A 15185-nucleotide genomic window follows, 5' to 3' on the forward strand; every position below is an offset into this window, starting at 1 on the left:
TTGTTCTCTTCCTACTTTAACAAGCTTTTTGATGTTTAATTTGGCCAACTGCAGTTGTGGAAAAGTCAATGTGTTTTTACCTTTGCCTGTCCAGTATTATGAATTATCTTCCTTAATTTCCCAATGTTAAGCAGTTCTAGAATATACCCTGAATATTTCCTACTTGGTCAAAGGGCTTTGTTCTTTTTCTTGCTACTAGATTTTATTTTCATTAATCATCATAAGGCTGAACAATAGCCCAGATATGGACCATTAAAGAAATGAAAGCCAAATGAAAAATGGAGAAGTTAAGATGTTTACTTTGTATCTGTTTGTGTTCCTGGACCTCTTTGGGAAAAGGGTTTATAGCCTTATGGATAAAGAATTCTTATGAATCAACACTGATAGAAAAGCAGATCAGTAGAAAATTGAAGTGAGAATGAGAACGGGCAATTCACAGAGGAATCAGTAAACATGAAAGTGTACAGGTATTAGCAAAAAATGTGCATTACAATAGATAGTTTTATCTATTATGCTGTGAAATGTTACGAAACAAATCTATGTCCCTGTTACTGTCTCAGTTACTTTTCTCTTGTTGCTGAGACAAAATTCCCAGCCCAACGTCCACAGTTAAAGAGGGAATGGTTTATTTAGCTCACAGTGTGTAGAGGTTTCAGTCCACAGTCAACTGGCCCCAAGGCAGGGTGCCACATGTCAGGGGGCATTGCAGAGGAGAAACAGTTCATTGCACTCAGAAGACAGCAAAAGCAACAAAGAACCTTAACAGCGTCTTTCCGCCTCTTTTTTCTTATCCAGACTACTCAGGGCAGGCAGCACTCACACCCTCAATCCCAGTGCCTCTGAGCCTAACACTGCACCGTGAATCAACTCCAGGGTCACACACTCTAGATCCAGCCACCTCTGAAAAAGCCCCACCTAAGACCTCTTGAGGCTTTGGGGGGCAACTAGACAGCCATAACACTAAATGTGATGAGCTAGACATTCTTAAAACTGATATTGGGGATGTAAATAGAAATAGATACAACTCTTCTAGATGCAGATATGTATCAAAAGCCTTAGTACACGTTCCCTTCGAAGGAGAAATAGTGTTTTGCAGAAATTTATCCTAGGGGGTGTATTAGTTTGTTGGGAGTGCTGTAGCGTTGCACCATAAGTAGGGAAGCTTAAACAATAGAAATTTACTGGCTCATAGATGTATGGGCTGGAAGTCTAAGATGAAGGTGTAGGCGGAGTTGGTTCCTCGTAATTATCCGGCTTCTGAGGGACAACCTGCTCCAGGTCTCTCTCCTAGCTCCTAGTGGTTGCTGACGACCTTTGCCATTCTGCTGCTTTCAGAAGCACCTGCCAAGCTCAGCCTTTACCTGCATATGGACTTTTCCCTGTGAGCATGGGCCTGTCTAAGTTTCCTTTTTTAGCAAGAACACCGGATGTATTGGATTAGGACCCAACTTGTCCCAGCACGAACTTGTCTTAACCAATTTTCTTTGCAGTGACCCTGTTTCCAAATTCGGCTATATTCTGAGGTACTGGGAGTTAGGAGTTTAACGTGTGTGTGTGTGTGTGTGTGTGTGTGTGTGTGTGTGTGTACAATTGAACATGTTAAAGATGTGAACAAACCTTTGGACAGAAGAGCCACTTCTCGTCACCTCCTGTCCCCTCTGTCCAAGCCCCGTCCTTCCCACCCAGATTCTGCAAGAGCCTCCCTGTTGCCCTGCATCTCACTGCCTTCTTAATTCTTCTGTCTAAGACCGGCGGGAGCTACTCGGAAGAGGACAGTGCAGGTGGTTCCTTCCTCTGCTGGGAACTCGGAGACAAATCCCGAGTGTGGGGCATGCCCGTGCGCCCAAGGCTCCGTGCCAGGTGCCCGCACTCCTCGGTGTGGCTTGAACATCACTGCTCTTCCCCAGGTATTGGCTCGGATCCCCCTTTACTCTTCCACTTCTCTGCCCACCCAGTCACCCCAAGTAACATGTTGGCCTCTCCTTGCCCTGCCCCAGGTTTCCTTATACCCCTTGTCACCATCCAACATGTTACAGATTTATTCATTTGCTTAGGGTCCTTGTCCCCCCACTCCGCCCTTGGGAAAAATGACAGGGAGTTTTCTTTTCTTGCCGTGTGCTGCTTTGAGCAGTGTTTGGCACAGGGGCAGACACAGTATTTGTTCAGTGAAAGAATGGATAAATGAATGAAGCTGGGGGTGGAGGCACAGGCTTGTAATATCAGCATTCTGGGAAGCTGAGGAAGGAGCATTGTAAGTTTGACCCCAGGCTGGGCAACTTACCAACTTAGTGAGACCCTGTCTCAAAAATTAAAAAAAAAAATGGTTTGGAGATGTAGCTCAGTGCCAAGAACCAGGGCTCAGTCCCAGTATTCCAAAAACAAGACAAAGCAGGAATGATTTTTTATTGCCCTGCTATTTATTAAAATTCAAATAGTTTATCTGCTCAGCAAAAGACAGAGCATGGGTTAAATGCATTTTGATGGTTTCTCAAATAGAATAACAAGTCTCAGAAATGCATTTGACATAAAAATATTCATGAAATATCAAAGTAGCAAATGCACCTTATTCAATGGTATGCCTTGAACAATCTGATTTTGTAACATGTGCGTGTGTAGTGAAATCTAAACATGTGCACAACACATTTATAGGATAGTTCTCCCTTATCTTTTGGAGATCCATTCCAAGAGCTTTAGGGGTGCCTGAAATCATGGATAGTACTGAACCCTAAAACCTCCTGCCTGTCCCATCTTACCTGAGCACTTGCCACATACTGTGGTTACAATTTTTGCAGTATGAGGTACGGAGGAAAAACTCGCATACACTTCTTTTTCCTTCTTCATAATTTCATAGATAGAAGATTTGTTGTTGTAGAGCTTGACAACATGAATATACAGGTCTTTTCTCTTTTCTTATTAGTCAAGATCTTCTACTTTTTCAATGAAAGGTAACACTGTGCTGCTGCTGTTTGGCATATACACATTGTCAGCATCAAGCTACCCTTGCAGTTTGGGGCATTATTAGCTGAATAAGGGGTACGTGAACACGAATGCTACAACACTGGGCTGATAACCAGGACAGCCACTCAGTGACTAAGCCTTGGGTTGTGTAGAGAGCGAGGATCTCTGGGCAAAGGGACAAGGATGGGGTGGAACTACAAGAGATTTCATCATGCTACTTCTAACAGCTGACATTTAAAACCCACAGATTGTTTATTTGTGGGATTTTCCATTTAATAATTTTGGGCAATGATTGAACACAAGTAACTTAAACTGTAGAAAGTGGAACTGTGGACAGGTGGGATTACTCCAGTTTTCCCCCAGTATGGGATTAGAGAAGACCCAGTGTGGTTTTGGCCACTTCTCTTTTCTAATGTCCGATGACTTGTGCAAATTTGTTTTTAATTTTTAAAATAACTTTATTATCAAACACACACATACAAAAAATTAAAACCATTCAAAGAAGAACAATGCAAGGGGGAAAAAACTACAATAATATTCAAATACAGTAGAACTCAACCAAAACAAAACTGAAAAGCCCTTAAACATTTTTCCATATAACTTAAAAAAGCATCTCAAGCACCACCTAAACACCAGAGGATGTGATTTGTTTCAGAAAGATCCCCCAAACCAACACTGAACAAATAATGATCTGGAAAAAACCTCCAGTTAGCTAGCAGACTCCACATAAGCCAAGCTTCTCCCTAATGACTTGTGCAAATTTAAAAAGTTATATATGAAGAGTGTGGAAAATATGTCACCTGTTTGGAAGCTTTCTCAAAAGAACCACTGGCATAAAAGAAAAGTCAGTATGGAAGTGCAACTTAAGTTATCCTGAAGCCCATCCCAAGACGACACAAATAAATCAGCTGGTAACGAACAGTGAAAAGGGCAGCCACCGTGCTGAGCATTCCTGAAGGGCTGCTGAGTCCTGTGCTGATTCCCAGCGGTTTTTGTGTGGGCATCAGTATAGCCTGTCCATCAGAGCTCCTGGGAGACAGGAATAGTGATACCGAGACAGTGGGCTCCCCCTGCATATTCTGCTGTCATCCGTCTGGGGTGGTGCCCTAGTAGGGGACTTCCAGAGAACAGAACCAGTAGCCATCTACACAGACACCTACTCCCCTAGACGGAAGGGAAGGGGGTTGCTAGGGGAATTGAGTCACGGGATCACGCAGGCCTTCGGGAAGCTGGAGCCCTGGGGACGGTGGTGGTACGGCCCGGCCCAAGTCCAAAACGCTCAGAACCAGAGAGCCGATGGTGCAATTCTCAGTCTAAGGTCAAAGGCCTGAAAAGCGGAGAATTGGGTGTAAGTCTTAGAGTCCGAGGGCCGGAGAGACTGGAGTGCTGATGTACCAAGCACAGGAGGAGGCCAGTGCCTTAGCTACCTTTCTCTTGTTGCTGAGACAAAATACCCAATAGCCAAAGTTAAAGGAGGAAAGGTTCATTTTCCCCAGTTCCTAGAGGTTTCAGTCCATATTAGCTGGCTCCAAGGCAGGGTGGCACCTGGCAGAGGGACAATAGCTCATGGCAGCGGAAGGCAGCAAAAGCACCAAGAGACCTTAACAGCATCTTTCTGTCCCTTTTATCTCACCCAGACTACTTAGAGCACGCAGCACTCACACCTTTAATCCTAGTGTCCTTGAGCCTAGCGCTGCACCATGAAGCAATCCCAGAGTCACACGCTCTGGATCCAGCCACCTCCAAAAGCTCCACCTCATTCGCATGGGGCTGTTGGGGGGACCTTGAAACACTCACCAGAACAGCCAGCGTCCAAGCTCCAGAAAAGAAGGAAGAGAGAGAGAGATTGAGATTTTGCTCCACTTTGGCCCCCAGCAGCCTGGAGGGTGCTTACCCACACTGAGGGTGGATCTTCCCTGCTCAGCCCCTGGCCCACATGCTGTCGCCTCTGGAAGTGCCCTTACCAGAGCTGAGCATTCCTTCATGTCATCATGCAGACACCTGAAATTAACCACCACAGGTGGCCCAGATAATGGTGTTTTTCAAAAAGCTTCCCAATGAGTGTGATGTGCAGTTCAGGCTGAGAATCACAGCATTAACCCACGTTGTAGCTCACAATATGACATGCACATGCATCTTCCTTTTATTGATGAGGTTGAGCACCTTGCCTCGGGTTACACAGCTAGTCCGTGATGAAAGCCATCATATCACAGGTTATGTGCACTAGAGCTGACCCTCTGAAGATCTGTATGGGCTAGGAACTCTACACAATGCCAGACACCGGCTTTAATTTGGTCTGGTCTAAGAGTTAATGGAAATTCAGGTAAATAAAAAGGCATCCTGTACTTTAAAGTACTTTTTAACTTTCAAGAAACTACTTCAATTTTTGTGTTTTCAGTCTCATGTCCCATTTGTAATCTTATTCTCTTACTCAGGGGAATCTGATTTGAATGACATCACGTACAATACTTCATCTTCTTAAAAATATAAATCAACTCTTCAATTGTACATCTTTTTCCAGGTTACTTTTACTAACCATCTAAATTTGAAGTGAGAGTGCACTTGTTGTAAAGCTTGGGAAAGGAGTCTAGTGTGTGAATCATTTGAAACAAAAGAATTCAAATCCCAGAATTTGAAACCAGTGAGGCATTTCTAATCTTGACCTAAAGGTTCAGTTTTCCCATGGGTACATCCAGGATCTGCTCTCAAGTTTTTGTTGTTGTTCACTAAATGTAGTATGTATACCAGATCTTTCTATGTGAGCAACCTAGGAACACTCGCAAGACGATGTGTCTGTCAATCCCACCAGGAATTACACAACCCAGTCAGGGAGGCTGACAAGCAGTGCAGCAGTTGCAGTCACTGGGATGCATGACCCAGAGCAGCAAAGGATGGGAAGAGACAGGAGCCGCCTGAGAAAGGTGTCCAAAACAGGAAGTGATGGAGAGGGACCCTTCTGGCGGAGTAAGGGAGCTCACTAAGCAGAGAAGAAACAAAACGGGGGAGTGAGAGACCAAGCAACACTTAAAAGCATGGAGGAGGAGAGAACAGCAGGTGATGGAGGAATGACAGGAGTTCAGCCTGTTGCATCAGGTTCAAGAGCAACTGGAAGGAGAGACAAAGTGTACTGGTCAGCTAGCTTGGCCAGAGAGGCTGAAGGATGTGTGGAAGGTGGCTTGGAATTGAGTATGTTGAGCCAACCTGGCAAATAGTTTTCCCAATTAGTGGCCCATGCAATTATCTCAATTTAAATTTAATATGAGGTAGTGATGAATAGTGATACAAAGGCTATTACTTCTGTCTTTGTTCAATCTTCACTATTTTTCCTGTAATTTTTTCCCTAAGACTACAATTTTTTATTCTAAATAGATCAGTGTCTGCTGTTATCATTAAAGATCCAAGGACAGAAAGCACTCAAAAGTAAAAGGAGTGGGGCGGGGATTTAGCTCAGTGGCACCATGCCTGCCTTGCAAGCGCAAGGTCCTGAGTTTGATAGCTGGTACCAAAACAAAAAATGTAAAAGGAGTAAGACAGCAGTATATTAGCTACTATTGGCTGGTAGCGTGCCCAATCCAAGTTGGGTGTGCTATCCAACTGATCTGAGTTTTTACATTGTCCAGGGGCTAAAGATCCTCCACCTGCTTTAAAAAAATTTTAATAGTCCATGTTTGCAGTACATGTTTACATTCCTCGTGTGGAGCTGGTACATGGACATAACACATCTTCATTCCTTTCTTCATCCCCTTTCCCTCTTCTCTCTCCCCCTCCCTCCACCTGTTGATCTCTTTCCCATTTGAGAAAGATCTACTGCCCTACTTCCTATTAGCTATCTCTTATTTTGCTCTTTCTTTATAATTAGGGCTTCTCATATGAGAAATCATGCAATATTTAAGCTTATATGCCTGTTTTATGTCACTTAGCCTCATGGTCTCAAGGTGCATGTATTTTCTGACAAATGACTCAGATTTATCCTGTTTATCACAGAATAGTACTTCATTGTGTGTAAATACCACATTTTATTTATCCATCCATTGATGGACATATAGGCCAAAATTTAGCTATTGTGAATTGTGCTGCTATAAACATGGATATGCAGGTATCACTGTAATCTGATGTCTTTAACTCTTTTGGGAAGACACGTGGAGAGGAACAGCTGGGTCAAGTAGGATTTCTAGTTTTAATTTTTTGAGGAGTCTCCATACTGACTCCCACAGTGATGGTACTAATTAACACTCCCACCTACAGTGTAGAAGGGTTCCTTTTTCCCGACAGCCACCCCAACATTTGTTATTATTTGATTTCTTGATGATAGCCATTCTTTTTCAGGTAAGATGAAAGCTCAGTGTTGTTTCAATTTGCGTTTCTCTAATAGCCAGAAATGTTGAGCATTTCCTCCTGTATTTATTGGCCATTTGTACTTTTTCTAAGAAGTGTCTAGTCATTTCATTGTCCACTTTTTGATTGAGGCTTTTATTTTGAGGGGCCTAATTTTTTGAGTTCTTTATATATTCTAGATATTAGTCTTCTATCTGAGGAATAGCTGGAAAAAATGTTTTCCCATTCAGTAGGTTGTCTCTTCACTGTATTGATCATTTATTTTGTTGTTTTTGTGACTACATGACATGAAGAGACCTGGAAAAGATCTGATGTTATAATTAAGGGTGTGACCAGGACACCCACGGAGTGACCTAAATAACAATATATCTGAATAAGGATAATTCCTACAACGTTCATCGATTTGGATGACCAAGGGTATTCTTAGCAATAGCGTTATCTATGCAATCAGAGAAAATAATGGTAAAAAAGTTGTAAAAATTCTTATCACAATTTTGGGGGTGGAGTTGGGGAAAATAATTTTATTTCAATGATTGTTTTGATTTGTATGTCATCTGCTGATTCTTCCCATGTCAGCCACAGGAGAAAAAAGACCTTGAAGTGGAATCTATAATCTGTCCCTTTAAAGAACACATTTAAGCCCCAATCCTAAGTGGTCTAAGCACACAGCATCACAGGACTCAATAAATAATTGATATAAATTAATGGCCAATGAAAGAAACATATCCTCACCGATCTGTAATTACTGGAAGCAACTTCATATATTTTTCATAAAAATGTCATTTCATTGCAGGTTTTTTTTTCTCTAAAATTTAGTATATTTAGAATTTAAATTGCTTCAATAATTGCTTTTAACTGCTTTCAGGGGCAGAGCTTCTCTGTCAATGTGAGCAGCTGAGAAGCCTGGGCTTTGGGGCTCCTTCCTCCTCTTCTGCTGGGTCTCTGACTGGGATGGTGGCACCAATGCAGGCAATGGGGACCAGGAGGAAGACCCACAGGGACACTCAGTGGCCTGTTACTCTGAGCAGGAGCCTCAGGGAGAATGTTGTTGGATCTGCAGCCCACAGAATCCACTCTGGGTTGGCACAAGAGCAAGTTTATGGCCCAAGTGACAGTGCTTCCAACTGGGGACAGTCTAGACAGACGACTCCATGATGAAAGAAGCCCTGTAAGCAAGGAGTGAGATCTCAGCTCATGTTCTGAATTAAGGGCACCGAGACAGTCATTTAGATGAAGAAAACAGCAATAAACAAGCGACAGCAGTAGTGGTGGCAGCAGCAGTAACCACCTGGTTCTGATCAGGAAACTCATTTTTGTTATTAGAAACATGGTTTCTGGAGTGTTCAACAAACTGTGGTTCACTCTTTGGCTCTGACACCTGCTAGCAAGCCAAACTTGGGCAACTTGAGTCTCCATTTCCTCATCTGTGAAGTAGCATACTGATGCCTACTCCATAGGGTGATTCACAGAACTAAATGAACTAAAGTTGAAAACTTTTGGTGAAATTACTAGGAGCATTTGAAAGTTAATCAGGACAACCGAAGTTGGTAATAAGAGAAAAGATCTATCTCCAATATTTGTGCTCTTTGGTTTGTATGTATCATATGGGGAGAGTAATAATGAGCAAAACCTCCCTGAAAATCAGCAAAAGACTATGCAAACTTTAAAAAACCACACTTACTTACAAAGGACTAGTTTTAGACTATACAAGTTATAAATTGTTAAGTTTCATGCATTAATTTTCCATCACTGTGACAAAATACCTGAAATAAGCAACTAATGCAAAGGAAAGGTTTATTGTGACTTATGGTTTCAGAGATATCAGTCCATGGTCACTTGTCCCTGTTGCTTTGAGCCTGTGGGAACACAGTACAACACGGTTGGAGCATGTGGCAGTAGAGGCTGGTTCAACTGATGGTGGCCAAGAAGGAAAGTGAGAGCGAAAGTGAGAGGAGGGGACTGGCCTCCCAGTAACCCCTTCAAGGGCATCCCCCCAGGGACCTATATTCCAATAAAGTCCCATCTCTGAATGGTTCTACCACCTTCCAGTACTGCCACAGGCTGGTGATCAAGTCTTCAACACACAGGCATTTGGTGGCATTCAAGATTCAAACTATAGCATATTGCATTTTAGAACAGTCCATTTCCTACTATTAAAAATGATTCCCTAGCAATGAAGACATGTACTAGGCAACATTCAGTATTATAACCTTAGCTGAGAATTTGGTCAATACTAATGTGAATAAGAATTCCAGAAAACAACTCTTTAAGGAATAAACTAACTTGTGTTTTCTTCTCATTTCATTTCTTCTTGCTTCTCCTTCTCTTTCTTTTACTCCCTCTTCTCTTCATTCTTCAAGATTGGCTGGGAAAGTGAATCCTTCCTACCTTAAGGGTGAAAAACGAAAATTTTTCATAGTTTGATTTTGTCATAAACTCCTAGATATCATACAAGGCCACCAGGATATCTGTGCAGACCCCGAGATCCAGGGTGAATAAAGTCCTCCACTCTCTTTATGCCTTCTGGGAGAGATTGCCAGTAGCTCATGAATCCCATTTTTTTTTCCTGTTCACACAGCTGATGCATTACCTCCCAGCCTCACTTCAAGGTAGGTGTGGACATGGGGGTGCACCGTGGTCAGTGCAATGTAGTTAGAAATGACAGTTGTCACTTCTAGGCTCAGCTTCTCACTTTCCCATTCTTTCCCCTTTTATGTTAGAAGTGATAGATGATTTTACAGGAGACTCTAAGTCCTAATGATCCCAGAGCTACAGAATGGAGGAGACTGGACCCTTGAACACCATGCAGACAGCTGCTTGATACAAATTTGCATTTAGGGGACATGAGCAAGAAACTGACTTATTGCATTACTGCTCAGAAATAAAGATTGCTTGTTACAGCAGCTAGCCTTCCCTGACTATCATAGAAATGGCTTTTAGGCACTTACATGCACACAAACCCTCATTTTATCTTACTGTGCTCTTCTGAGGCACAGAGAGTTGCCTAGGACTTGCAGTTGATGTTTCACTTAGATGAAACCCATTCCCAAGTCCTGTAGACTCTCTGGTTAGGTTCATATCATTTGCTGATTTGTAGATTGATGAGTATAATTCTACAAGCCCTTTTGTGTGCTTTCTTGATGTGAGACACTGTGACAGATATTTGGGACATAGAGGGAATTGGTCCTCAAAGATCATTTAGTTCAGCTACACTAAATTCTGGCCTTCTGTCTACAATAGTGCTCAAAGTTAAACATCTTCCAGGATCGGGTGATGCTGTCAGTATGTGCATCAGGCTAAGCAAGAGGAAGAGGGTCTCAAGGGAACTGGAGAGTGAAGGAGCCAGCAAAGGTGCAAGTAACAATCGTGACACCATGCTGGGATAACAGAAAGCATCTTCTGACTGGATTCAGCCCACTGGCTCCCAGTTTGTCATCCCTGTTCAATGTCACTTCTAGGGTGAGCTTGTGATAGTGAGCTGCAGTCCTTACATGTCTAACTGGTTAGAGTAGATGTGTGTCCTCTGTGAGGCCCTTTAGAAACCTACAGATTTGAGTCCCAGACTTTTGTTTATGTGGTCTGTGAGCTGGACATTCTTCTACTCATTTTCTCTGCATAAGATGATGGTAGACCTAGCTGCTCTATCTATCTTGCAAACGTGAGTGGAAAAGAGGTCTGAGACTAAAGCCCAGATAGAAGTCTGGAACCCAGAAACACACAGCTAGACACCAGATGATGTCAGCCAAGCTCCAATCAGGATGCTTGAGACAGTAAGCCCTTGTTATTTTTAGTTTTCTCAGTCAATATTTACCTTGTTTACTTAAGCTAACTTACATTGGGCTGGGGTTTTATTTGCTTGCAAACTGATACGTTGTTATTCTGAAAAGATATGAATAAAATTTCTTCAACTTCTTAAATATAATAGATATGCCACAGAGGGTCAGGCAAGTTACTTGTAGTAAATTCTAAGTCTGTGTGTCTGGGTATCAGTGATTGGGATCAGTATTCTACTGGGATAGTCAAGAATTCTGATGAAAGACAAGGTATAAAAGAAAAGTAAGAAAAGATAAGAGGCGGAGAGGAAGAAGAGGAGGAGGAGGAACTGGAGAGGATGGAGAGAAGAGAGTGAAGATAAGAGAGAGGAGAAGGGAAACGAAAAGGAAAACACTATTCAAGGAGCGTCATACTGTGAATCATATTGAAAAATCTTCAAATGCGTTTCTAGTTCATCTCTCTATCACAAATGGAGCTGGTTGTAGGTCTCATTTGATGACATTCTATTACTTGGCCCTAGAAAAAGAGTTGTTTGCAGATGAGAGTCTCCTGATAAAGAAAGCATATTAGCCTCAAATTCAGGAAAGGAATTAAGACCTAGGGAGGTGGGGGCACATGCAGAGAGCCTGTGTCTTCAGCCTAGTCTCACACCATGGTGTGCAGCATGGCCACTGAAGGAGCCCTGGTGGGATGCACATGAATCCATCAACTAATTAAACATCCAGTATTTATTGGGCAATGATTGTGCCAGGAACTATGGGCAGCACTGGAGTCATTGGTGGTCACAACCATCTCTTAGGCCATTGGGCACTAGAGAGGTAAATTCTTTACACTTGAGATATAACATTACACAGTAACTAATTTTCCCTTTGTCTGTGGTTTATGGATAAATGAGCAAGGAGGCACTGAGCATATTTGAACTGAGATTATTATTCTCATTCCAGGATTAGGAAAACGTTAACTGGGTGTAAAGAAATTTTAAAAACACAGCTACAGTTCCTAGGATTCACATTGGTCTGTCCATTCTTAGTTGTCATAAGAGTTGTAACTTTTTTTGTGTAAAGTTTAAAGATGTATAAATTAGAGCCAACCCTTAATTCATAGTCTGTGAATGATCCAAGATGATGCATTCAACAGAAAGTTCACAGCTTTCTTCCACTGTGGTTCATGGCTATAGATGTCTCTATCCTCAAGGTCTGCAGGAAAGACCTTCAGGCAGCACTGGTCCTGTGCCTGGCATCCTCCTAGGCACATGGGAGGAGCCACCTGCTGAGCTTCAGCTGAGTTTGCCTGAGTAGACCCCCATCATGCCCGGTGCTGTGCTGGGTCTTCCCAGGTGCATCATTTCATGATCTTGGGGAGCAGAAAGACCACCCCAGGGGGCAAAGAGAGACCAAGAGAAAGCAGAGCCTTTTCCTGTGGGGGAGCGCTGCACCCCACGTGACAGCCACATCCAGCCAAGAGTGTAGTGTTACTGCTTCTGTTCTAGAGGGGACAGCACCAATTCACAGGGAGCTGCGGTGACATCACAGCCAGCACCACGACTGGTGGCCAGGTGCTGTCTCAGGACTCTTGCTTCATTGATGTGTTTTCAACAGAGCTACCACACCATTTGCAACAAAAGGTGACAATGGTACCTGGAGTTCCACCATGTTGTCCACCTCTTCTTGGTTGTCACAACTCATGCAGTGATGGCTAATCAAGGTGAAAGTAGCAGAGTTAATAAATTAATTTTACAATAGAAGTGTTCTTAACTGGCCTCCACTTAGCTGGGTCACCAGACATGATAAAATCTGCTGGGTTTGGCCCCCAAAACCCAAATCTTTGCGGCTAATAAGTTACTGTTTAGATGGCCTTTGAACTTTAACCACTTTAAGGATCTGAGAAAACAAGAGTCAGATATGTCTGTAACCAGTTTCTCTTCCTGCCAGCTTTATCTGATATTTCAAAGACGTAAATTAATTAATGCTCCATTAATAGATTAAAAATGAGCATGAAAATTAAAATTTGCTGCTTCTAGGAAACTATATTCATTTATTACTGCTCTAATAAATTCCCACCAACTTGGTGGATTAAAACATTGCAAATTTCTCTTTCTTTTAATTTAGTCAAAAAGTATTTGCTGAGTACCAACTAGGTTCCAGGTTCTGTTTTAGGCACTGTAAATTCAATGGTGGAGAAAAAGGATGAATTCCTACTTCCAAGAGGCTGGTGGATCAGAGAACATAAGTAAGCAAACAACAAGAAGAATATTATAGGTTCCAGTGGATATAATGGAGGAGCTCTTCATTGTCTGGCCTTTCTTATAGCCTACTTGCCTGTTTGTGATCAAATTCTACCTTTTAAACTCTCCAAGAAAAGAATTTGAGTCTCATTTATCTTTGTAACTTCCACATTGTCTGCCATCATCACATCTGTGTGTAAGCCCCTTGGTGTGTATTTGTGGGAGGAAGGAAGGAAGGAAAGAAAGGAAAGAAAGAAGGAAGGAGAGAAAGAAAGAAGACAGGCAAGCTTTGAAGACAAATACTCTTGCCAACAACGGAGCATCTATTAATCTCTTTACTTGTTCAATTCAGATTTAAAATAAAAGAAAAACTTCATGTTGCACCTGTCAGCTTTGTAACCCCTAGAAGCGGCTTTCAGCGTGAGAACATTGCTCAAAATAGGAGGCGTGACAGAGGGTAGCCTTAAGGATGGGCACTGCAGACCCAGGATTCCGTCCCTACTCCATCACGTAATTGTCAGAGTTCTTGAGCAAGTACTTTAATTTCCTCATCTGTAAAAGAGGAATCACAAAATTGCTTCCCAGTGTTGGAAAACCAAATGAGACAGTGCTGTGGTTTGATTTTGGGTAGTGTCCCGGAAAGGTCCATGGTGGTGCTACTGGGAGGAGCTGTGGAGCTTTAGAACGCAGGGCCTTTTGGGAGGTTCCTAGCTCACTGGAGGGCATATCTTTGAAAGAGACCTCAGTCTCTCCTGGACCTTCTGTACCCTGGCTCAGGATAGGACAGGTCACTCTAACATGTGCTCCCACCACGGGAGCCTGCTACCCTCACCAGAGGCTAAAGCAATGAGACCACTTGACATTGGACTAGCACTTTCTCAACTGTGAGCCTAGCAATTTTACTTTTCTTAATAAACAGCCTGTCTTGAGTATCTTGTTACAGTAACACGAAGCTAACTAATATAAATGGTATGTGAGAAATGCTTTGTAAACTGCAGAATAAAGTACCCTATGTTAGGAAATTGATTCAACATAAGTTTCTTACCTTATAGTTTCATGTTAGAAGTCTAACATGGGTCTGTCTGAATTAAAATGCAGGTGTTGGCAGGAGTGTGATCCTTCTGCAGGGCCTGGGGAGAATCAGCTCCTTGCCTTGTTCAGTTCTCCAGGACAACTTGGCTCTTTGGCTCGGGACTGCGTCCTCCTTCCTCAAAGCCAGCCATGTTGCACCTCTCAATCCACGCTTGTATCTCCTCAGACACTGTCTTCTGCCTCCCTTTTCCATTGTGATTCCATTGGCCTACCCAGCACCATCTCATCATTTTAGGATGTGCTGATTACCATCCTTAATTCCACCTGCCCCCTTCATGCCCCTTTACCACGTACCCTAACATATTCATGAGGATTCCGATGTGAATATCTTAAGGGGGCATCTTTAGGGTTCTGTTAGCCACGGCAATCTAAATGGAATGCTTCTCAAGCAGTCTTACATGTTTGCTGCATTTTAAAGAAACTAACCCATGGCTAGTGTTGACAGTATTGGCGAGGAGGTTTTTGCTGCAATGGCACTAAGCACAGTGAGGGTGAATTAGGAGTCATTTTATGAATTCCCCAAAGTAAGAGCTGAGCAGCTCAGCTGATCTCCTCTCTTCTCTCATATCCTATGCCATCTAGTTTTTTTTTAAAACTAATCTTTTTTCTCCATCATCAGTATCACTCATCTCTTGCTTTAACCAAATTATTCCTTCTGTATTTCGTTCTCTCTCCCTTCCCCTCCCTCCCATCCCTTTCCCTTCCCCTCCTCTTGCCTCCTTGCCACTTCCCCCTTCCTCCTCCTTCTCCTTAGCCTCCTCCTCTTCCTTCCCCTCCCCCTCCTCCCTCTTCAGAACAGAAT

General features: G+C 42.8%; 1 protein-coding gene across 11 annotated transcripts in view; it reads left to right on the top strand.

The window, feature by feature from the left end:
* Positions 1–15185, top strand: part of Trpm8 (transient receptor potential cation channel subfamily M member 8) — a 139834-nt gene that overhangs the window by 24722 nt on the left and 99927 nt on the right. The window contains exon 3 of one of the 11 annotated variants that reach the window (XM_087209479.1): positions 1748–1907. The exons of the other annotated variants lie outside the window; for them this stretch is intronic. Coding sequence (XP_087065605.1) covers positions 1748–1907 — 160 coding nt within the window. The remainder of the gene's footprint in view (positions 1–1747; positions 1908–15185) is intronic. 11 annotated transcript variants of the gene reach the window in all.

This window comes from Heterocephalus glaber, unplaced genomic scaffold, assembly GCF_053883595.1.
Source record: "Heterocephalus glaber isolate CG9 unplaced genomic scaffold, H.glaber_assembly_v1.0 deba00001004, whole genome shotgun sequence".
In the NCBI taxonomy this organism is placed as follows: Eukaryota; Metazoa; Chordata; class Mammalia; order Rodentia; family Bathyergidae; genus Heterocephalus; species Heterocephalus glaber.